This window comes from Haliotis cracherodii, unplaced genomic scaffold (genome assembly GCF_022045235.1).
Source record: "Haliotis cracherodii isolate W230 unplaced genomic scaffold, xgHalCrac1.p SCAF_31, whole genome shotgun sequence".
Classification (NCBI taxonomy): domain Eukaryota; kingdom Metazoa; phylum Mollusca; class Gastropoda; order Lepetellida; family Haliotidae; genus Haliotis; species Haliotis cracherodii.
Window position 1 is genome coordinate 1,598,505 of NW_027266288.1, and position 23,373 is coordinate 1,621,877.

At 39.6% G+C, this 23,373-nt stretch overlaps 1 protein-coding gene across 1 annotated transcript; it reads right to left on the minus strand.

Annotated features, from left to right (window-relative positions):
* Window positions 1–97: 97 nt before the first annotated feature.
* Window positions 98–16,318, minus strand: LOC139477137 (neurogenic locus notch homolog protein 1-like). The gene is made up of 4 exons (XM_071259689.1): window positions 16,015–16,318; window positions 1,117–1,248; window positions 839–970; window positions 98–363 (listed from the first exon to the last, which is right to left on the minus strand). Exons 1-4 carry the CDS (start codon window positions 16,316–16,318, stop codon window positions 98–100), a joined length of 834 nt encoding a protein of 277 aa, XP_071115790.1.
* Between the last annotated feature and the right edge of the window lie 7,055 nt (window positions 16,319–23,373).

The following is a 23,373-nucleotide window of genomic DNA, read 5'->3' on the forward strand; positions in this document are numbered from 1 at the left end:
TCCATTGCAAGTTTAAAGGAGACAGATTTACACACAAATTATCGCTTTTGCATTGTCTTCGATCCAACATCATCCTTTGTTATTTATCATCGTTACTTTAGGCAGCACAGTTTCTTGATGAGAACACCCAGTCGTCTAATCCTGTTTCACGGTCAATCACATTAACATCGAGATAGCCCACTTGTTGCAGAGAACACCTGCCATCACTAAGTTTCATGTCTGTGCTCACACAAACAAACGTGGTTTGTGTGACGCATGCTGTGACGCACTCTTCAGGGGTGAGGCCGTAGGAAGTGATGGTGTTATGACCAGCAACAGCAAGTTTAGGATATTTGGTCATATCCAAGCCATACTCCGAACACACTGAGGACATAATAGAGAACATTGTAATGTAAGGTATAAAATCTTGAAACTTATTTTGTCTTCGCCTAAAACAAAAGAACAAAGGGATATGTTAGGTCAATCACATATGTCCATCGTTAGATATTCGTGTTTGCTTGTTTGTTTGTTACATAACGCCGCACTCAGCAATATTCCAGCTATATGACGGCGGGCTTTAAATAATCGAGTCTGGACCAGTCAATCCACTGACTGACATCATGAGCATTGATCCATGCAATTGGGATCGATGACATGCATCAACCAAGTCAGCGAGCCTGACCACCCGATCCCGTTAGTCGCCTCTTACGATAAGCATAGTCGCCTTTTATCTCGATTATATACGTCGTGCTGTACCCGGAGCATATTACTGACAAGTAACGTTAATGTTTTATGTAAGCCACAAAGAGGTCAATGTTATACAGAAAAAAACAACGAATTACATTCATGACAGACTCACCTCTGACGCAAGTGACGTTTGTCGGACTGTAACTGTAGCCCGGAGTACATTTGCATGTCCCCTCGTAGCAGACTGACATGGCTACGTGACAGTCCGCGTTGTTGTTACATTCAACTCCAATTGTTCCGGTCTCTGTAAAAGATGGAATAAGTTAGTTAGAGACTGGTGTCAACGTAAACATACATATACACACACTCACACACACGCATACACACATACGTACACACACGCGCGTAGGTACGTACATACAAACTGACTGACATTCATGACAGACTCACCTCTGGCGCACGTGGCGTTTGTCGGACTGTAATTGTAGCCCGGAGTACATTTGCACGTCCCCTGGTAGCAGACTGACATGGCTACGTGACAGTCCGCGTTGTTTTTACATGCAACTCCAATTGTTCCGGTCTCTGCATAAGGTGGAATAAGTCATTTTGAGACTGGTGTAAACGTAAATAAAATACAGACATGCATGCGTGAATATATACATACATACAAGTAGATACATTCATGCATGCATGTATACATACATACATACATACATACATACATAGACACACATTCACACACGCATACACACACACGCATACACACATACGTACACACACACACGCATACACACACGTACACACACACACACACACACACACACACACACGCATACACACATACGTACACACACGCGCGCATACATAAACACACACACACCCACACACACACACACACACACACATATATATACATACGCTACTGCCTTGAAGTTCATTCCCGTAACACGCTTTGAGAATGCGTGACACGTGAGCATGCGTTGGTCACTCGCTGCACACGCGTGTGCCATGCGTGTGACAGGGGACCGGGTTTCAGTTGAAGTTGGCAAATACATCAAATGAATAGCGAGATAAAACAAAACAGTGAAATGTGAATCTTGAGTTATTGAGCGGCCATTGACCTGTGTTTGCGAGACCATAAACACAAAGTCGGCAATAACTAGTGTTAGGGTGCTTGACGCAGATTTATTGCTACAGGAACCCCTGAGTTGACAGGGTTTTTATAGAAGAAGAAGTCTTTATTTGTACCAAGGCCACTGGCCCATATACAATACATACATTTGAAATAGTGTGGTACATGAAAAAAGGTAATGTCAGGTACAAATTTACAGATTTACAGGCTTTTCATAATTACGTCTTCTTTCATAGCTGTAATACAGGTATTTACATAGTTTTCCAAGTAATTGTTTACACGAAGATGACAGTAGCGTTTTAAATTTATGCATATTTGGATTATTGCAAAATGTTGTTGGTAAATACAGATGTCTAATATCGTTGTAATATTCACATTCTAAAGTAAAATGATATTCATTCTCTATACTTGTTTCACATATGGGGCAGAGTCGTAAACGTAAGTCAATATCAGCCCATCTACCTTCGTTTACCTTAAGTCTTAGTAGCCCGGCTCTAAGCCTTATCAAAACATTTCGATATTTTATTTCAGTAATAATGGAAAGGTATTTTTCTGGTTCCAGGAGACTTTTAAATTCTTTATACAGAATGTACCTAGAACTAGCCTTGATAGTACTATTCCATGATTGGTAAAACATATTTATCAAAACGTTTTTAAAACTATTCATGAATGATGGTTTGTCGCCAACAGCTTGACTGAGCCAAACTACTCCGAATCCGTGAGAAAATAATATGGAACGAATAGAAGAAGCATAGTTATGACGACCACACTTGTCGTTATATACAAGCATATTATAAGATTTTCTTGGTATCCTATCTTCGTCCATTTCAATCAGTTTTAGCCAGTACTTTACAGAACGACACATAGCATTTACATGTAGTGGGTACCGACCGCATTCCCCATACACAATAGCATTTGGGGTTTGCAAACCAACGTTAAGAAACTTCTTACAAGCCATAATATGCACTTGTTCTATTTTTTCAAATCTGTCTACACCCCATATTTCCGCACCATATAAAAGAATAGGTTGAATCTGAGTATCAAATATTTTAAAGAAAACTGAAGTGTCAACAAAACCAATCTTCCGTAAATTGTGAAATATTTCCATTAAAGCTCGTTTACCCCTTGATGCTAGATCTGAAACACATTGGTTCATCTTTGATGTATATGAGAATACAAACCCAAGATATCTATAGGAGTTGGCGGTTGAAATACGTTTGCCTTTATAGAACCATTTCTCATGAACAGATAACCGCCCTCCTCGTCTAAATACAACAACACTCGTTTTATCTAAATTAACCGTTAATCCATGTGAATCTGCAAAGTTATCAAGAATATTAAGTTGGTTCTGTAAACCAGTTACTGTGTCAGAGACAAGAATAACATCGTCGGCAAACAATAATAATAATATTTCAAACAAGTCAGGAAATAATTGTACGCCGTGTTTCCCATGTGATGAAACATCATTTGACAGTTCATTGATGAAAAAGGAAAATAATAGAGGGCTTAATATACAGCCTTGTTTAACTCCGTTAGGACAATCAAAATATTCTGTATAAATGTTATCATTACATCTCACACACGCTTTCACGGAGGCATAGATTCCCTTAAGTGCTCTCATCATCTTTCCACCCAAGCCTGCATCGTGCAGACACTCCCATAGTTTAAGATGATTTACTGAATCAAAGGCTTTTTTAAAATCCACAAAAGCAACGTATAATTTCCCTTTTCTTTTCGATAAACATTTGTTAACAATTGCATTCAACGTGAATATGTGGTCAGCAGGAGAATATCCCTGTCTAAAGCCTGCTTGTGTCTCAGGTAATTTACTTCTTATATTAGCCCAGTTTGTAAGTCTAGAGTTTAAGACACTTGTGTAAACCTTACTAATTGTACACAATAGAGATATCCCTCTAAAGTTATCCGGATTATTTTTGTTACCTTTCTTATGTAGTGGAAGGATAATAGCTTTCGTCCAGTTCTGAGGGAATAATCCAGAATCAAATAACTTATTGAACAAATTTCGTAGGAAAGGAGTTATTACATTTTCACAACATTTTAACTTTTCAATGGCCACGTCATCAACACCAGGGGATTTGCCATTCTTTAAACGATTTATAGCCTTGTGGATTTCTGAGTCGGTAATCGGCGACTCCAAAATACGCTGGTCAATCTCATCAAGTATAAAATCTTCATCACATTGACATTCGACTTCAGTACATCTGTACACTGAAAAACGTTTGTAAAATGATCAAACCAGCACTCTTTACTTATGTTATTCTTTGTTTCCCTACGACCTGATATACTCCGTAACTCTTTCCAAAATGTGGTTGAATCAGATAGAGATAGCTTTAGTTTTGTTCGTGTCATAAATTGATAGTTTGATTTTGCTGTTCTGCAAACATGTTTATACTTGTTTCTCATTTTACAAAAGATTAACTTATTTTCGTTAGATTTCTTCTCTTTGAATTTCCTCATGTATCGCCTTGCTTCCCGTTTTGCTCGTCTGCATTCACTATTATAACAACCCGTATTTCGGGGTGAACTTTTAACACAAGGTACCTTCATACAGTCAGCGGCACAAAGAACAACATTAACAAATTTTTCGAGGGCAAGATTGAAATCAAAAGTTAAAAGATCGATGAGCTCGTTGAAGGATGGACATAGATTTGTTATACTTCCTATAAACACATCACGCTTACGAGGGTTCCATTTATATTTGTGTGTTTTGGTGGAAAGATAATCATCACTTGTAGATACTTTAGGGAGAAATATGTCCAAATGTAGACATACAGGCATATGTTTTGACTCAACTCCTGTATCCACAAACATGGATTGACAACAATTGTGAACATTAACTGAACCTATAAAATAATCAATTACGCTACATCCTTGATCTGCTATGTAAGTGAAACTACCCTCTTTGTCTCCAGTTGTCCTGCCGTTGAAGATATATAAATCATGAGTGAAACACAGTTCCAGTAGCTTACGACCAAAAGCGTTTACAAAACTATCACATGACTGTCTCTTTTCTACTGGAACGGGTGGTTCATCGGGGAATGCTGCATTGTTGAGGCCACGTTGAGTTAGTGTCTCAGGTGGGTTGTTTCCCCCGCCTACACGGGCATTCAGGTCCCCACAGATGATGACCTCACAGTCTAAGTCACTATGCTCAATCAACCACTGGTCAACCAATTCAATGGCGGTTGCCTTTTCAGCTGCAACGTAGAATGTTGAGCCGATGGGTGGAACATACATTCCAAATAATAACAGGTTTTTGCCAAGAGTTGAGAAATTATCAAATTTAATGCATACGACATTGTGTATATCTAATTCAATCTGTTGGCAGTGCAGGTCTATACGGGTCTTAACCAACAACGTTACACCGCCTGACAGTCTACCAGCCTTAGCTAGCCTATGAGCTTTTGCAATATATGTGTCATAAGCTGACAGCTGAGGTATGGATAATGCATAGTCAATAAATGTTTCAACTTGACATATAATTTCGAAGCCTTTTATGTAATCTAAAAAGTCTAGATCGTCTATTTTGGAAAGAAAACCTTCAATATTCCATGTAACTATTTTGAGGTTTGATATGGAAATGGAATGTTCTGCACCTGATAATTCAGGAGTGATGGTAGGGGCCGGGCCGTATCCCTAGCTACTGTCCACGGTAGCACTGTGCTCGGAATTGCTGTTGGGGGCGGAGTGGACAGCTCTTAGAGGTTGGGCATTCCGGGAAGCAGGAACAGTAGTGGTTGGTTTAGCATGTACATATCTCCGTGTCGATTCGTGTCTGGATGTGTTGTCATGGGTACCAGGTTTTGTGACCAGTCTACCATTTTTGTAGTACGCATCTAGGCCTTTGTCCCTCAGATCAGCTAGAGTCTGTCTCTGGTGCTTGGTAAGGTCGTTAGCAACGCCTATAGCAACACTCCTCAAGGTATGTCTGTGCTTCAGTACTATAATCTTCTCCTCCGTCAGAGAAAACTTAGCAATGAGAGGGCGGGGTTTATTGGGTTGCGGCTGTTTGACCCCTATCCGATGCGCCCGTATAATATCGGTGCGTTGCCAATCCTTTGTCTTCACATGCTCATTGAGCATAGTAATAACTTTATCCTTGCACATTTCGAAGGTCTCATCAGCTTCTTCAGGCACGCCATAAAATACTACGTTGTCCCGACGACTGAAGGCCTCTAACCTGTCGATATCAGAGTCTTGACTAGATACCTTGTCTTCAAGTTGTTCAACTTTCTGATAGAGTGCATCTATATCACTGTAGATAGTCTCCTGTTCAAGTCCAACCCTTTCTACCTCTGAGCGCACTTCTGAAAGTGAGTTCTCAAGTGATGAACACTTGCTGCTAAGGTCGTTTAGTTGTGATTTAATTACACTCATCTCGGTAAACAGAGACTGTCGGAAATCCCGTAGTTCTGCGAGGATATCTGATTTGATCTCAGTCTTTACATTGTTCAAATCTTCCATAGTAACAGGCCCTGGGTTGGTCTCAACATCACCAGAGAGTAGTATATGGAGTCTCGTTACATATCCTGCGATGCGGAGACATGCATGACTTGTCACAGGGATAAACATAGTGACGTCACATACACTTTCGTGGGGTGTATCAGAGCACGACGTGTGAGGTGTGTACTCAGCGTCCATTGCGATATGTCTCACCTGTCGGGTCCCTGGAGGGTGGGTAAACTGCCCGATCCTGGCTCTATAAGTCGCAAGATCGATCATCTTCTCTTCTCCAATCTTTCTAGGTATACCAATCTACTTCATGTACCAACTTTGCGTTTTGGAAACAATTTGGTGATCAGTTATTTCATAATTATTTCATCTGCTCCAACGAATGCCAGCCAGCCAGATTCAGGGGAGATAAGCATTATAGAATTTTGGATCTTCACAATCACCGGGTGTGACCATGTGGACAGAATCTCGTTAGGGTTTGTGATTTTTACATTTGCCCAATGACCATAGTGAGTATTACTGGGGATTCAAAGGTGACAGTTTCTTATTAGAGGAAATTGGTTGTGAGTACTTATACCATGTAGATAGGATATCTTTAGGCTTTAATCCTTTCTTTCTCTGTGGGTAATCCTTTCACGTTGATGGAAGGAAGTCACTTAACCTGGTCAGGACAATGGTTATGTGCAAGGCTCGGGATCGTGAAAAAATCACTAGAGGTGTTGATGGTGGCTGGACATGTATACTGGCATCTCGTCTTTGTTTCACTCGTATTTGAAACCTTGATATACAAGGCTACGGCCACCACGCCATTCACAGGTACATTTGTCTATTTACAATAAAGTTGTTTAGCGTTCTCAGTATTTATATAGTATCTCACTGATTAGTTGTTAACTGGTCACTGCACGTGCCTTAATTATTTCAATTTCAGTGAACTGGGTTTATTCACATGTTAGCTTTCATAGGTTGTAATAGATTCATGTAAAATCTTCAATTGAGTTTACTCAGTAACTACTGTGAGCGTTTTTAGCATGACTTCAGTGCTTGCATCAACACAGTAACTGCTAAAAGCGGCGTAAAACCATGCTTAATCCCTTGCAGTGTGCTAGGAAAGTGGGGATATAAATCTCGGTGTAAAAGATGATCAAACTTAGTTAGAATCCTTGTTTATCTGTGACATCTTCCAACTGGTGACATGTTAGTAAACTTGATGAGTGATGATGAATTTTAATAATCATATTAGTATAGTTTATCAAATTGTAAATAAACCTTTTTATGAAATTATGCTCCACTCTCGAGAAAAATATATTGTCTGCGAGTAAGTTTTAATGTCACGTCACATCAGCATTTTTTCAGATATAGTGCAGCGAAATAATTGCTAGCCTTTTTGGCTACATGTAACATGGCTGCTTTTACATTTCTATACAGGTGCTTGACTGCCTCGGTAGTTCATGATTAATTAGATTTTTTACTGTGTAAACAAATCAGTCAAGTTTGCAGCAATAGATGAATTAGTTGATAAATTTGGACCGCAGTTACCGATTAACAACTCAAGACATAAATACAGGGAGTCGATATATAACCAAAATGATGGCCCTTTCGAGACGATTGAAAGTTAGAACCGTGCAGTAAATGACAGCAACCTATTTGAACATTCCCCAGTAATGTCATAAAATACTTCATTACCCATAATAGTAAAAAGACAGCTTCCAGCTATATTGTAGGGTCAATCGCTTTTGACATGTTTAAACTCACTTTAAGGCACATGCCAAGTCAAAACTGGCCGACCTGATTATGTTCTTAGGTTTGACAGCAACATGGATTTCAGAGATAGATATGACTCGTATTAAAAGAAACATCAATAATTATTGATAATGGATAAAATTAACTATAGCCTTTGTTAATGACCAGCATTAATTTGATTATTTCTTTTGTGCGGTAGTCCGTTATAATTAACTTTTAGTTATCTCCCTTGTGTTGGTTATTATGGAGAGGATTGCATGTCGCCGTTGATTTCGCATGCCAGTCACGAAGAAAAACAAGGTAATGATGGGTAAAACACAATCACAACTCAATCTCAAAGCCCATTTGTGTATTTCTCGTCGATTGCAGCGGATTAAATTATCTCAAGACACTAATACGTCTTTGTTCTCTCACGAACAGCCTGTGAGGATATTCGAAAGGTATAGGAGCAATAGAAAAACTAGCCAATGCGGCTGAGGTAACTGAGGATGTGGCCAAGGATTGGTTAAAGAAACAAGCGATATGGCAAATATACTTACTAGCCCCGCATTATATAGCGAGGAAAAAGTTTTTAATATTATCACAACAAATGAAGTTCATCACACTGACCTCCCATGTTTCTCCCATAAGAAGGTAAGACGCCAAACATATAAATACACTTTAACCGCAGTAGATGTAGCTACTCAACCATCAACCTCCAAAGATTCAACAGAAGTAGCTAATGCACTGAGCCGCATATATACATGCGGACCACTAAATTGGCCCAAGTTATTTAAAGTAGGTCCTGTTCGCGAGTTTATGGGATCAGTAACTAAACTATTAACAAAGCAACATGCCGAAATAAGGCGTGGTGAAAAAGAATCCCACCGTATTCAAGCTATTGTTGAAAGATTTAACCGAACATCAGCAGAACGTTTCTTTGGATATCACTATGTGATTGAAATGAAATCGGATTGATTAAGATCATTGAAATGGGTGACAAGATTATCAGCACTAAATAAAGAAGATTAATGAGGAAGAAACCATCCGATGCAATTAAAATTATATCTGTGACTTCCGTTTCATCATGTTCGAGGAGAGGCAAAGAACAAAAACTTCCGGATAGAGTGGGCGTAAGATATTTATACCAGCCCGGTGAGCTCGAAGAAGGTCAACGTCGTGCAACCGATCCGATTTGGTCTCTTAAGATATATAACATAAGTCGATTGGTTAATGAAAGAAGGCCAGCCTATTCTATATTATCTTCAAGATGGAGCAGGCAGGGGATTTCTAAGAGTTGCTGATATACTCAAGAACAAAAGTTCTTGTGACACCAATATTTTAGTCTATTTTTCAAACAAGTAAAGTTTGGTTTTCAATATTGTAGTGCATGTATGGAATCAGGTCACAAAAACGCAACTGCTACAGAAAAACATGCATTCCATGCAAAAGTTGACTTTTATGCAAGCCCCATGCATTTCATTACCCAAGAATTGGTATAAAAACATGTGCGTTAACGGGATTCTATATGCATTGTTTAGCATCGTGCTGACAACAACCACTCAGAAAAACAAAATAATTACGCAATTATTCAACTTTACGAAATGCCACGCCAGTCCGAAAAGCCGAACAAGCCATTGGTATGCTTGAAGTAGGATCGAGTCAATGTGATGTTGCAAGACAATTTAACGTCCACACCATTTGTTGTTTATTGCAACGTTGGCAACAGACGAATGCAGTCAGAGACCTTCCTCGGACCTTCCTTCCAATAATCGACATGACAACTGGACTCGAACAACACACCTACGAAATCGATTCCAACCAGCAACAGTGACTACGCATCCCTGGCCTTCGACGAATATCTTCACAAACCGTACGTAGTCGCTTCAGATGTTCAGGGATTGTCGCCAGAAGACCCGCCAAGCGTCCAATTTTGACAGGAAACCAGCGATGGACGGATTCGAGTGTACCGACGTCGAGGTGAACTTTACGTCAATCATTGTGTCATGGAAGAAGATCGGTTCGGGGGCAGTAGCGTTATGGAATGGGGTCGGATTACAGCAAGACAGAGGACCCGTTTTTTAGTGGTAGAGGGAAATCTCAATGGACAGCGATACCGCAACGAGATCATCGGCCCTGTTGTTCTACCGTTTTTGCGTCGTCATGGCCCAGGCATTACCTTTCAACATGACAACGCCCGGCCGGATATTGCTCGACTTTTTCAGGATTCTCTTCAACAAAACAACGTGAATGTCATCCCCTGGCCGACTCGCACCCCGATCTCTCACCAATCGAGCACATGTGGGATGAGATGAATAGGCGCCTCGAAGTCAACCACGTGTTCCACAGACACTCCAGGAACTTCGAAACATGCTCTAGCAGATATGGACAGATATCCCACAGGACTTTGTGCGACGCCTGGTCCATTCCATGAGACGAAGATGTGTTGCTTGCATATCGCAACCAGAGGTGGACACACACGCTTTTGATTTGTAAATTGACAATTTTGCATGTTCATGTTTTTTTATGAAATCTTGCATTTTCTGAAGTCAGTAAATTAAACCATTTGAACACTTACAGGAGTCTTTTATCTGTTGCAAACCGAAATTGCTTCAGACATGGTAAAAACGTAACTTTGCATTAAATCTTATTCAATGTCACAGGAACTTTTGTTGTTCAGTAGAGTTTCCAGTGATACAGTATTACAGCTATAACCATAATCATAAGTAGTTACACCATCCTTATCAATCCATCTACAATGATGTCTTGTTCATTCTTAATCCATATATCCTGTGATTAACACTTCTTAAAGTGTTCATCCCGTGTTTGAATGTTCTACTATTGAATAATGCTCCTTTATACTGTTCGTGTTTGATATGTTTTATTACGACATATTTCTTGACGCCCTTAGTTTTTCTTATCTCCCCATTATCAGACATCTTTATAGAATACATATCAGGTATTAATCATACATACTCAAGCAATAGGAGTTCCAGCACATTCAACCTTCATCTTACCTAATACCTTTATATTTACCACGCTTTTTGCCATATCTTTATACACATATATGTATTTGTTTGTATTTCCATCAACAACCAATCAGTATCGGTATATAACACCATGCGTCTATCGACGTGTTCCTTCTTTAGCTCTTTGTAATAAAAGTAATAGATTAGACAAGTCAAGAATACTCATACCAACGTACACCGGTCTGTTGAATTTTATATTACTCTTCTGCATATGTAATGTCGCTAAGTCGTTATCAAATGTCTTGCTTCTGTTAAAAGCCGGACTGGCTATAAGTTTCCTGAGTCTTTCTTCCACGTTAGATCTGACCAATTTAACATCAACACGCTTCCTTGATATTCTGACATCCAATCTCAATTAACCATTAATCTTTCAGGAGCTAGCGCATAACTGTTGTGGTCTTTGTGTAACTCTGCTGGTTATTCTAAGTCAACTTCTAGTATGTAACCTTTATCGGAATTTGTGGGTATATCATTCACAGCGATATTTTTTACCCACTCAAAACCACCAGTGGGCAAAGGTTGGCTGATAGCCCATCAGCACAAATGGTTGGTGTCGAGATATAATATGTGCATATCGGGTTCACCCGAATCATATCCTGCCACTAATTTATTATTTGCCTTTGAATACCTTTTCCCCATCATCAATATACCACCTCTTCATCCTTGCTCAACAAACAAGTGCATATCATAATCGGTGGGTAATTTTAATTCTACACTGGTCTTCTTCAACAATTCATCCCACGATATTCCGGGACTGGAATAGTACCATGCTTGATCCAAGCCATATTGTTTTAAACATGTCTTTCTACATGTCTCGAATATATTGGCGAGTAAAAATACATCGGTTTTTAAGTACAGACCGTGATAATCGCCTTAATTCTTACAACCTAATTTATCCGTCATCGTCAGAGAGTGTGCTTAATTGTCATCGTTTTTTTTAGGTTCTTTTAACTTACTATAGAATGATTCAGTGGGTGGTAATTCAGTTTCTTCGAATCTAGACCAATCATCCATATATTCGTAAGGATATACACCTCTTCTCAGCAATACATGCGGACACTGATTGGAATATTGATTTGTTATTGCAAAGTCATCGGGATTGTTCACGTTAGCTAAATTGTCAAGGGAAGATAATAGAAACTGTACGGAGTCTTGAATCTAAGTCCACAACTTTGTTTTGTTCTCGCTTTCCTATACTTGTTCGTATAACGTGAAGCGTTACACAGTAATTCGGGGTAACAATTTTCTGTGCTATAACATCAAAGTCCAGAAATAAGACTAGCAATTAACACTATAACCATGATGCAATCACTTTACTTTGAAGAATCCACAAAGAACAATATATAGGATGTCTTTTTACTATGTATTCCTTAATCGATATCAATAATTAATTTATGGATACCAATGAATGAACTTAATTTGATTGGAAATGTTTATTGATATGGAAAAATCGAATATCCGTAGTCTTCGTCTCGTCTCATCAACCTTATGCCCATTTTCAAATAATTCGTGAAGATAGCAACAGTATCGTTACATTTACATATACATGTTTAGTCATATTCAGATGAAGTTTCTTCCCTTTATTTAATCAGTTTTCATTCTGGCTCTATATGTGGAACACGGGCTTTAGGATTACACATGCATCTTGTTATCATTACATTTTAATGAGGTTGGAATATAATTATTATTTACTATCGTACTTACTTTATGCCTTACATGAGACGTTTTATACTTACATGTCACCACAAGTTACAATTATTGCTTGGAAGCTCAACACACTTGACAATTTCTCTAAAAGATAAGACTAATAAACTATAATGTACGTTGAAAATATATATATTGTGAATGTCAAAATGATGTATCTAGGATCAAGTAGAAGAATAGCGAGTAGTGACAGTAGCGATGGGAATATATTCAAAAAGCCTGTGAAAACAACACTGCTTTAGCGCAATTTTTTTAAAAAGTTCCGAGAAAAGTGGGAAAGTGCAATAAATCAGGACAATAGTGTCAGAGGCAAGGGAGGTAATAAACTAAAGCTATACAACCAGTTCAAGAAAGTTTTCAGTGTGGAACACTACAATAAACTCCCGATGTCAAGACAAAACAGAAAAGCTCTCGCCCTATTAAGATGTGGAGTTGCACCAATAAAACTGGAAACTGGGCGCTATAATAACCTTCCGGTCAGTGAGAGAGTATGTTTTAATTGTACAGATTGTGTGGAAGATTAGCTTCGTGTTCTACTTCAATGTCCAGTTTATAATGATGTCCGTAAAGAGCTTTTAACAAAATGTATTGATGTATGTCATGATTTAATCTTCAAAATGATTATGTTAAATTGTGTTTTATTCTCTCCAACCCTATTGTTGTACATGTTGCTGCCAAAACCTGCAAGGCTATTTTAAACATACGGAAATATATTTGGTATACTGTATAGTGTGTTTAACTTTTGTGTACATTAACCTTTTATTTATTTGTATTTTAGTAATCTGTATTTGTATATTTTAACGTTTTTGTCTCTCATAACTCCAATAGGAGCGGCTCATTTAATTTTTATATATATACTGAACCGCAAAAGAAATGCGAGTAATGTGTGACTGAAATATGGTTTATTCACAAAGCGACAGAGAGGTCAAATATGATAAGTCTGAGACAGTTCATGTTTTGCATGCACATTGACCACTGTCCATGGAACGTTCTTGCAAGTTCTTGCTTTGGGTCGATCACACACATGGAAATGGTGGGGTGGGAAATGTCAGTACCTCGTATGCCCTACCTGGGTGTTCAACACAGCCATACACCTACGGTACATGGAGTGTAGCAGGCGGTTCACGAAGTCCATAGACACCTGTGCCCACACCCTGACGAAAGCTGCCTCAGATCAGCACGAGTTCTTGGTGTTGGTACCACCTGGTTCATCCGTCTCTGTATTTCATCCCACAGGTGCTCGATCGGGTTTAAATCCGGGCTCATAGCCGACCATGGCATGGTTTGGATGTTGTGCTGGTGCAGGAAGTTCCTGGTGAGCCTGGCCGTGTGGGGACGCGCGTTGTCCTGCTGGCGCTCGTGGTCCTGGTGACGTGCGAAGTAGGGAACGGTGTAAGGTCTCAGGATCTGGTCAGTGTAGCGTTGCGCTGTGATGCCATTCCCCCTGCCAGCGCCAATATTGTGAAACACATGAGGGCCAATTCTCTGGTTCAGGCCTATAGCACCCCAAACCTTGATGCTCTGACCACCCCACGGGTTTTCCATGACACAATGGTCCGTATAGTGTTCACCCCTCCTTCGCCACACCCTCACTCTCCCATCAGACGTGGATCCACAATACCGGCTCTCGTCAGAAAAGACAATTGTCCTCCATTGTTGATGCACTGTCACACTGGCTGGTCTGAAGCGATCCCGTAGGTGTTGGCGGTGGATGAACCGATCCTGCCTGGGCGTGGTCACTCGGGGGCGTCCACGTCGGGCGCGGTCTGCAGTGCTGTTTGTGATGTTGTAGCGCTGCTGCAGACGGTGGATGGTGCTGACGTGAACATTGAAAGTGTTGGCCACAACCTGGGACCGTTGTCCAGCTTGTAATCGACCGATCGCTTGTTCTCTCTGTTGTGTGGATAATCGAGGCACAACTGCCGCATCAAAATTACGAGTGCCAGAAAGGCAGTTCAAGTTGATTTTTATACCCATAGCCTTCATGAGTTACACGTGCATGTTGGTGTCCACGGCAAAGCATGGTAACTGTCACCCACGGCCTTGGACAAGGCTGCGTTGTAGCGACTAATTTCAGGCCTCGTTGTACCGTTCGATGGAATGTTTGTCTCACAAACGCATCAGGACGTCACGGAATGTTCACACCTACAGTCTTGATATATATTTTCCGCATTTTACCATATACAATTTATATTTTACAATATCGCGTTTCTTTTGCGGTTCAGAATATATATTTATATTTTTTTGTAATATTTGTGGTGAGACGGACATAAAGTATCTATCTGTCTGTGTGTCTATCTGTCTATCTGTTTAGCTTTCCTTGTGGCCATTGTGCAACGGCTATCTTATACACAACCCCGGCCCGCGCCCACCAGTCTCTTCCTACTCTCATTAATTAAATGCTGCTATGGAGCTGAGACAAAGAAACACGACTATCATAAAGTAATTAGGGTACAATAAAAGCTCCGTCAAACCCCATAAACATGTTCACTTAAAGTCGTACTACAGACGTTCAATGTCAAATCACAAAAAAAACACATTTGAATAGCTGTAACACTTAACAGGATCATGTATTCTAATAAAGGGGCACTGATCTAAAGCAATTCCAGGGAATACTGGTTGTTGCCTTTGTTATTTTAGCGCAATGTTTACCTCTCCTTGTTCACGATCTGTGCTGCGCCATTCGTAAGCGCATTTGCCACTTATATTGATAGTATAAGGGCGTATGGTCACATTGATCAACAAAATGAAATACCTTTTTGGAAATAATAAGGACATGTAGGTATCTTTGTGGGTAGTTATGATAAGTCACTTGCTTGGTATTGTGCGATTTTCGTTTACACTATTTTGACTTATTTCTTATTTTATTGTGTTTATATTTTTACAGTCAAAATGTGCAAAGTTTTCACTTAGGGAATATATTAAACGCCTAAATATTCAGTTGAGATATGAAATGAGACATCAGCAAGTACATATGATAAAATGTGTATTAACATTTTTCGTCAGGAAATCAAAATATTCTCTCCTTGTTACAACCTCCAAGTTGAGCTTAGCATGGGTCCTCCTTTGGTCAAAATTCTGTTCCCTCTGAGTTACGAACGGGGTGCACACGGGTTGCGTAACCCGTTGCCCATGCGGTAAGGGGAATCAAATTCTAGGCAATAGTGTACATACATACATACATACATACATGAAGCCCTATATCTGGTGCCCCCCGCCGTGATATTGCTGAAAGTTTGCTAAAAGCAGCGTGAATTCAAAATCCCTCTTATCCTTACACAATTTACCTACCTTCAACTGGATAGAATATACAGTTGCCCGTGTCAACAATTTCGCGAAACGCCTGTGAGTTGCCCTGTGAGACGTTGTTGCCAGTACAGACACCTGTTAAGGGGTTGTACTGAAATGAAAGACACTGGTTGTCGCTGACGCATCGCGTGGCACAGTGAACGTAGCTCACCACTCCATGGTTGGTCCACATATGAAATCCCAGTCTTTTCACGTCATTACAAACCTTGTGAAAATACCCAAATTGAACATTACTTTGAACTCCACACACAAACACATAAGTGAGGAGATCTCTTAAACCAGCCATCGCGTATACGACTACTGCTGCTCTGAATCAAATGAACGTATTCTGTACCTAGTTGCAATCATTTCTAATACCCAATCAATATTGACACTGTGATGGGGCGTTTTCTCTGTTAAGTAAAAATAACTATATGATTGACCGTGTGTGCTTGGGCATTTACTCTCTTAAAAGTCAGAGATCGAACGTCTTCGCTGAGAAGAAAATCATTATTGACAGTGTGTTGGGGCGTTTACTCTTTTGAAAGTCAGAGATCCAATCTATGATGCATTGTTGGCATACATCGAATAACTGTATCATTATCGTGAAAGTAAAGTATTAAACAGCAAAGACAAAGCCATTAACCGATCAGGACTGCATGTTTTGGACCCCGTGTTTATCAGAACAGATCGCAAGTTCGGAGGTTCACATGAAAGTTTAACCAGTGCTTATAAATCGTTCACACTCAAATGAACTCATCAAAACTGACGTTCAATTTTTGTAACTTCAGCAACCCATGCTTGCCATAAAAGGTAACTATGCTTGTTGTATAAGGGGCCTAACAGGATCGGGTGGTCAGGCTCGCTGACTTCGTTGATGCATGTCTTCGATTCGAATTGCGTGGATCGATGCTCATGATATTAATCACTGGATTGCTGAAGACCTATTCTACCCCGGATAATGAATGTGAATGTGAAGGAATATGAATGTGAAAATGAATGTTAATATGAATTTGAATATGATATTGCATGTGAATAGGAATTTTAATATGAATACGAATGTTAATGTGAATGTGAATTTGAAAGTGAATCTGAATGTTAGTGTGAAAGTGAATGTGAATGCGAGAGCAGCCCTTCATAGATAAATTCAGCAACTCGCATATTTGGAAATCTGAATATATCTGTTTGTTTGTTCTTAAACCCTGCAAGCAGCAACATTCCAACCATATGACAGCGGCCGGTAAATAATCGAGTCTAGACCAGACAACCAAGTGGTCGATATTGTGAGCAACGATCCATGCCATCGTGGTATGATGACGCGTAATCAACCAAGTCATAAAACCCGATCACCCGATCTTTCAGTATCATCTTACGACCACGATTTTCTATAGAAAGATGACATAACATAAAACACACACGATTTTATTTAATATATATAACATCAAATATCTCTCTCTCTCTCTCTCTCTCTCTCTCAAGCTTCGCTTATTCTTGACCCCTTCTTAAATACACAACCTTTGTCATTCACATTGACTTCTTCCCATTCTGTCTCTACTTCAGCAGTTGGTTTTCGATCATTACTAATTACCGATGTTCCGTGTATTCAGATTAACAAAGAATTTAGACTGTTTGCACACAGTCTGTCGATACAGAGTTAAGGAAGATGTTTGTTTCTACCCAAGCTCTCGTCCATTTACATGTAATATTTATGAACTAATTTGCACCATTGACTTTCCTTGACACATTTATAATAAGTCTTACGACCAGAATAGCTTCCTCAGGACATATTCCGACCTATCTTCCCCACGGGGTGAATATTTCCGAACAAAAGTACTGTCATTTGTAACACAGTGACCACATCCGTTAATATCATTGAACGCATTTCGTGAAACCAATGTTTTAAAAAATAAAGAATGTAATTTCTCATTCGATTTCTCATGAGAGATGGTTGTGAAATAGGTGAAAAATTCAAAATCGTTTAAACTTTTACGATTTTCTATAGAAAGATGACATAACATAAAACACACACGATTTTATTTAATATATATAACATCAAATCTCTCTCGCTCTCTCTCTCTCTCTCTCTCTCTCTCTCTCTCTCTCTCTCTCAAGCTTCGCTTATTCTTGACCCCTTCTTAAATACATAACCTTTGTCATTCACATTGACTTCTTCCCATTCTGTCTCTACTTCAGCAGTTGGTTTTCGATCATTACTAATTACCGATGTTCCGTGTATTCAGATTAACAAAGAATTTAGACAGTTTGGACACAGTCTGTCGATACAGAGTTAATGAAGATTATTGACTTTCACGATTTAATCAATTTACTTCTATTTTGTTTCTACCCAAGCTCTCGTCCGTTTACATGTAATATTTATTAACTAAATTGCACCATTGACTTTCCTTGACACATGTATAATAAGTCTCAGATTACCAATGCAAAAGCTAGCTGTGCGACAAGATGGAATATTTCGAATTTCTTCTGGTGAATTTCCCTTTCATGTTCAAAAATCTGCATCGGTGATTGAACAGTTTTGAGCCAAACATAGAATTGTGTTTGTCTGTCGTCTAACGCCGCACTCGGCAAAATTCCTAGTATGTCACCATCGAGATTGGACCAGACAATCCACACAATTGGGATCTACACAATTGGGATACGATTACCAGCATGAAACAAGATGGCGAGCCTGACCGACAGATCCCATTAGTCGCCTCATATGACAAGCATCTACGCGGATCTTCACGGGTCCCTCACATATAAAGATTTGACCTAAAGACATTATAATGATTATTTTTTTTGAAATGAATCCCCTTCCACACTTTTGAAAGCGATGCTCTCAGCAGCTGCTAGTCATTGTCCGAGTCGAAATGGGTTCTGGCTAGAGGTTTCTTCATTTTAGGAAACAGATGGAAGTCTAAAGGAGACAGAGCAGGAACAAAGGGAGGTGCTGAAGTAGATCAAAGCCACACATGTTGATTGTAGCCATGGTAATGACTGATTAGTGCATTTGCACATTTTTCCGATGTCAGAGGACGCATTCTTCTCACTTCTCATAGTCTTTATTTCATCCTGTAATTCCCTCAAAGGTGCAACATCATATGCTCAGTTTATTGTCTGGCCTACCACGATGACATCCTCGGCAGCCAAGAACAAGGAAGCCATAACCTTTCCAGCTGGTGCCTGGTGCGTGTCTGATCACATGTCAGAAGATTTGGGATCCAACGAGCATATACTTTCTTCGTTGACAGAGTTTCTGAGATAATAGAATGTACACTATCACTGTTGAATATGACGGGGCATCTTCCCCTAGAGTGGATATCATATCCTCATATATGGCATTGAGTGTTAAGCCTTTCTTGTAAAGGTATTTGATAACGGCTCGCTTTTCCTTTTTCCCCATTTTAAGTCATCTCATTACCTCCCTTGCAGTCAATATACTTAACTAAATAATGTGTCCAATACAACAATCTACCTGTGTATGTCACTGTACTTAATCAGTCTGTCACCACCACAAAGGAATTCATACCACACTCCTTCAGAGGCAGGCTCAAAACTTATCAATCGCCCCTCGTTTCTGTGATGCGTCGAGTGTCATCTGGAAGGGCAATGCCACCCCATGCTATGACCTTGATATGGTTTTGTAACATCCCCTTACTCACCGGCGCTTACCTCTTTATTATAGAACAGGACGTGCTTACCCTTTTCACGAACTCCCCTACTATCAGTGATCCATTCCTATGATTTTCCTCAGTGGTTTTCCTTCTACATCCAACAGAATTTGCTTCAGCAGATGAGAGATTCGCGTTGACAGAAAAGGGGATTAAACCACAACTACCGCATTGATAAATGTGTTTATGTTTATGTTTATTTTAACGTTTCCCTGGCTTCTTTAGCTTTCAAAGGAACAGTTTTCTTCATTTTGATGAAGCCGGCTTCCTGGAAAAGTGAAACAGAAGGCTTTCTGTTTGCTGCTTAGGACGGTCACTTCCCACTCGAAACCGTCAATGTTAGTTTTGCGTCAAAATGTAAATATGAAATGTAGGTTTTGAAATGAATTTAATGAGACTGTCCAACACATTGTCAGTGGATGCTCAGCTTCGGCACAAGGGTTATATCTTAAGCAACATGATTGAGTGGCTCGATGATTTTATTATCGTCTTCGCAATGCATGTGGTTTTGACACAGAGGTCCATCCATGGTACAACCCAGAATATCCTGAGGGCGTCATGGAAAATGATAATTACAAAATCCTTTGGAATAGGGCCGTATACAACCTCAGACCTATCCAATGAAATTATTTATATTATTAATTCTTTCTGTCCCTTTTAACACTTATGTGATTGACAAGATTCAGGAAAAACAAGGCAAATATGCGGACCTCGCTTTCTAAATATATCATGCTTCCATTCCAAGTTGTCCGACTCCCCATTGTTCTCGGTGCCTTAGGTTTGGTACCTCCCAATCTGTTGACTGACATTAGGAGAGTACCCGGGTTTGTTGCCAGGAATACAGTATTTTGGACACACTGGGTAGTTTAGAAGGCTGAAGTGTTGGGGAGTCTTCTACATTATGATATATAATACATAATTATAGATTTATATAGAGCATTTTATCCAGATTATCCCTGCCCTTTTGAAAAACATGGTCTTGAGTATTGACCGGAAGCTGACGGCATTCTTGCATCAACTGAAAGCTCATTCCACAGAACAGCGGGAAGGTGGCACCTCATTTTGTTGTTGCCATATATCACTTCTAAAGGTGTTTCAAAGACTTGAAAGTTCTCGTTGGTACACTGGATCCAGACCTTGAATATCAGCAGCTTACACACGATTCTATGTTTCACTGTTCAGCCAATACAATTCTTTAAGGAAAGCTGTTCTGTGGTCGCACATTCAACACCGTGTGATGAAACTGGCAAGTTATTGTGCACCCAGGAGACTGTTGCAATACTCCTTGAAGTAACTAAGGCATCCACTAAGCATTTGACAGATACTTTGTCCCAATAGCTACTGATTTGATATATAATCTTTATCTTATGGAATGCAATTTGGCGGATGCTATTTGCATATTTTTTCAAACTAAATGTTGAATCAGTGAACATGCCTAGATTTCTTGTGTGACTGCTTGGTTGTGTATCCGTGACGATCCGGGGTAGAATAGGTCTTCAGCAACCCATTCTTGCCGTAAAAGGCGACTATGCTTATCATAAGAGGCGACTAACGGGATCGGGTGGTGACTCGCTGACTTGGTTGAAGCATGTGATCGATCCAAATTGCGTTGATCGATGATCATGATATCAGTCACTGGATTGTCTGGACCAGACTCGATTATTTACCGACCGCCGTCATATAGCTGGAATATTGCTGAGTGTGGCGTAAAGCAACAAACGAACGGCGGTCTGTAAATAATCGAGTCTGGACCAGACAATCCAGTGATTGACATCATGAGTATCGATCCACGCAATTGGGACTATTGTCTCTCTCAAATTAATTTGGACTGAGAAAGCAAAGAAATATAGTCATCTAAATCGTCAATAAGATGCGAGGATATAAACATAATTGGGGCTAACCAGGATTCGAACCTACAATCATAGGTTTCTGGTGTGCCCAAGGGACGCAACTCTGCACAGCGACAGACGACTGGGCCACCTGTGCCCCCTGAGAGTGACAATAAGTCCCAAATATCTATAGGCATTAACTGTTTTCAAAAGCTCACCATAATAAAACCTTTTCTCGTGGTTTGACATGGGCCTCCCGTTTTAAACACAATTATTTACTCTTCTCAATATTGATATCCATACGCCATTTATATAAATACAATTCATCAAGGCGTTTTAAAAAAAATTAAAACACTATTATCAAGTGTCAAGTCATCGGCTAACAATAGGGCAAAACATTTGTAAAATTTCCTCTAATAAATACACCACCGTGTAATTTACTTTCCAAGATATAACAAATTCATTAAAAAACAGACGAAATAGTACTGAATTAAGAGTACAGCCTTGTGTTACCCCCATGAACGAGCAAAATACTCGCAAACTAGCAAATTCCTGTACAATAATTGTATGTTACTGTTGCGTTAACATCATTATAAAACTCTGGACAGTACGATAGAACCGTGAATAACATTTCTCAATAGAATATTCATTATTAACCATTTCAAATGCCTTTCGAAATTCAGTCAATTCACAAAATTCTTTTCCTTTTTAGCGAGTGATATACTGTTGAAATGTTTCTTTCACCTATTTGATTGTGATATATAAACACATGATCATCATGTAAACGGAACAGTACTATTGACTCTGCTTTATGCTGAGATTTCTATTGGATAGGGAAAGGGGGTGTCGCTTTATTTAATTATTGTCACTCGAAATTTCTTATGAATATGAAAAGGATATAGGCCATGGGCTACTTAGGTCCACCGTGCACCGAATATCTGAAATTACATTTGGGTCAAACAAATTGAATGTGAACTTTAAAAAGACTCTTGGCCACATAAGTAGATATCAAATTAGCTATTACAGTACATGTTTTAGAGTATAGTTTTCCATTAAAATGACAACGGACACATTTACCAGTCTAGTGTTCATGTCAACATATATACATGTATCTCTGATTTCAGATTTTAAGTCATATCTGGAAAATGCATATTTATCAATACATGATTGCATCGGGACAAACAAGAAACCGGCATTGATGTAAATTCATAAAACAATTGACAAAATTTCAAACGTCTGTAGGCACACTAAATGTTTAATCTAGTCACTGTCTGAACTATGAATGTCAAGGTAGTCTACCGCATCAGGAAGAGATATATCATCAGAGTCAGACTCCTCATCACTGCTTGTATCCCCTGTTTCAGTTATATATCTACTAGTCGCTGTGGCAACATGTCTCCTTCATACCACAGTGGTTTGAGTTTCCATGACCACCAACAGGAGCTGGAATATGTGGATCGGCAATGTGTGCTCTCTTCCATATGCCAACCTGATATTTGGCCCTACTTATGTGCTGATCAAGACTCTTTCGACAGGGAGGTAGGGTTCCCATATCAACATTGCGAGAAGAGCCAGGTAGATCATCTTTGGTACATAGCTCATTCATTCTGAGGGAGCGTAGATCGTTGACTCTCAGTATATGAGGTTTCCCATACAAAGCACATGTGAACTGATCAAGTTCATCTATGACGTCGACAGGTACATGCCATGCGTCACCAAACCTGGCAAGCAGTGGCACGAATTTGGGCATCCTTGACAGAGTTTTCATTGGTTTTACCTTCCCATGTCCTTTGAAGGCACTTGTAGTATCACAACCACTGTACGCTTAAAGTGCCATCATCGATGTCAGTATCTGGGCTCTTTAC

Excerpts from the sequence above, each read along its gene's own strand:
- LOC139477137 (XM_071259689.1), bottom strand. The coding sequence starts at position 16,318 with ATGGCTGGTTTAAGAGATCTCCTCACTTATGTGTTTGTGTGTGGAGTT. Across the intron at positions 971-1,116 it reads AAACGCCACGTGCGCCAGAG|AGACCGGAACAATTGGAGTT; the intron begins GTGAGTCTGTCA and ends CATCTTTTACAG. Across the intron at positions 364-838 it reads AAACGTCACTTGCGTCAGAG|TGTGTTCGGAGTATGGCTTG; the intron begins GTGAGTCTGTCA and ends TTATGTCCTCAG.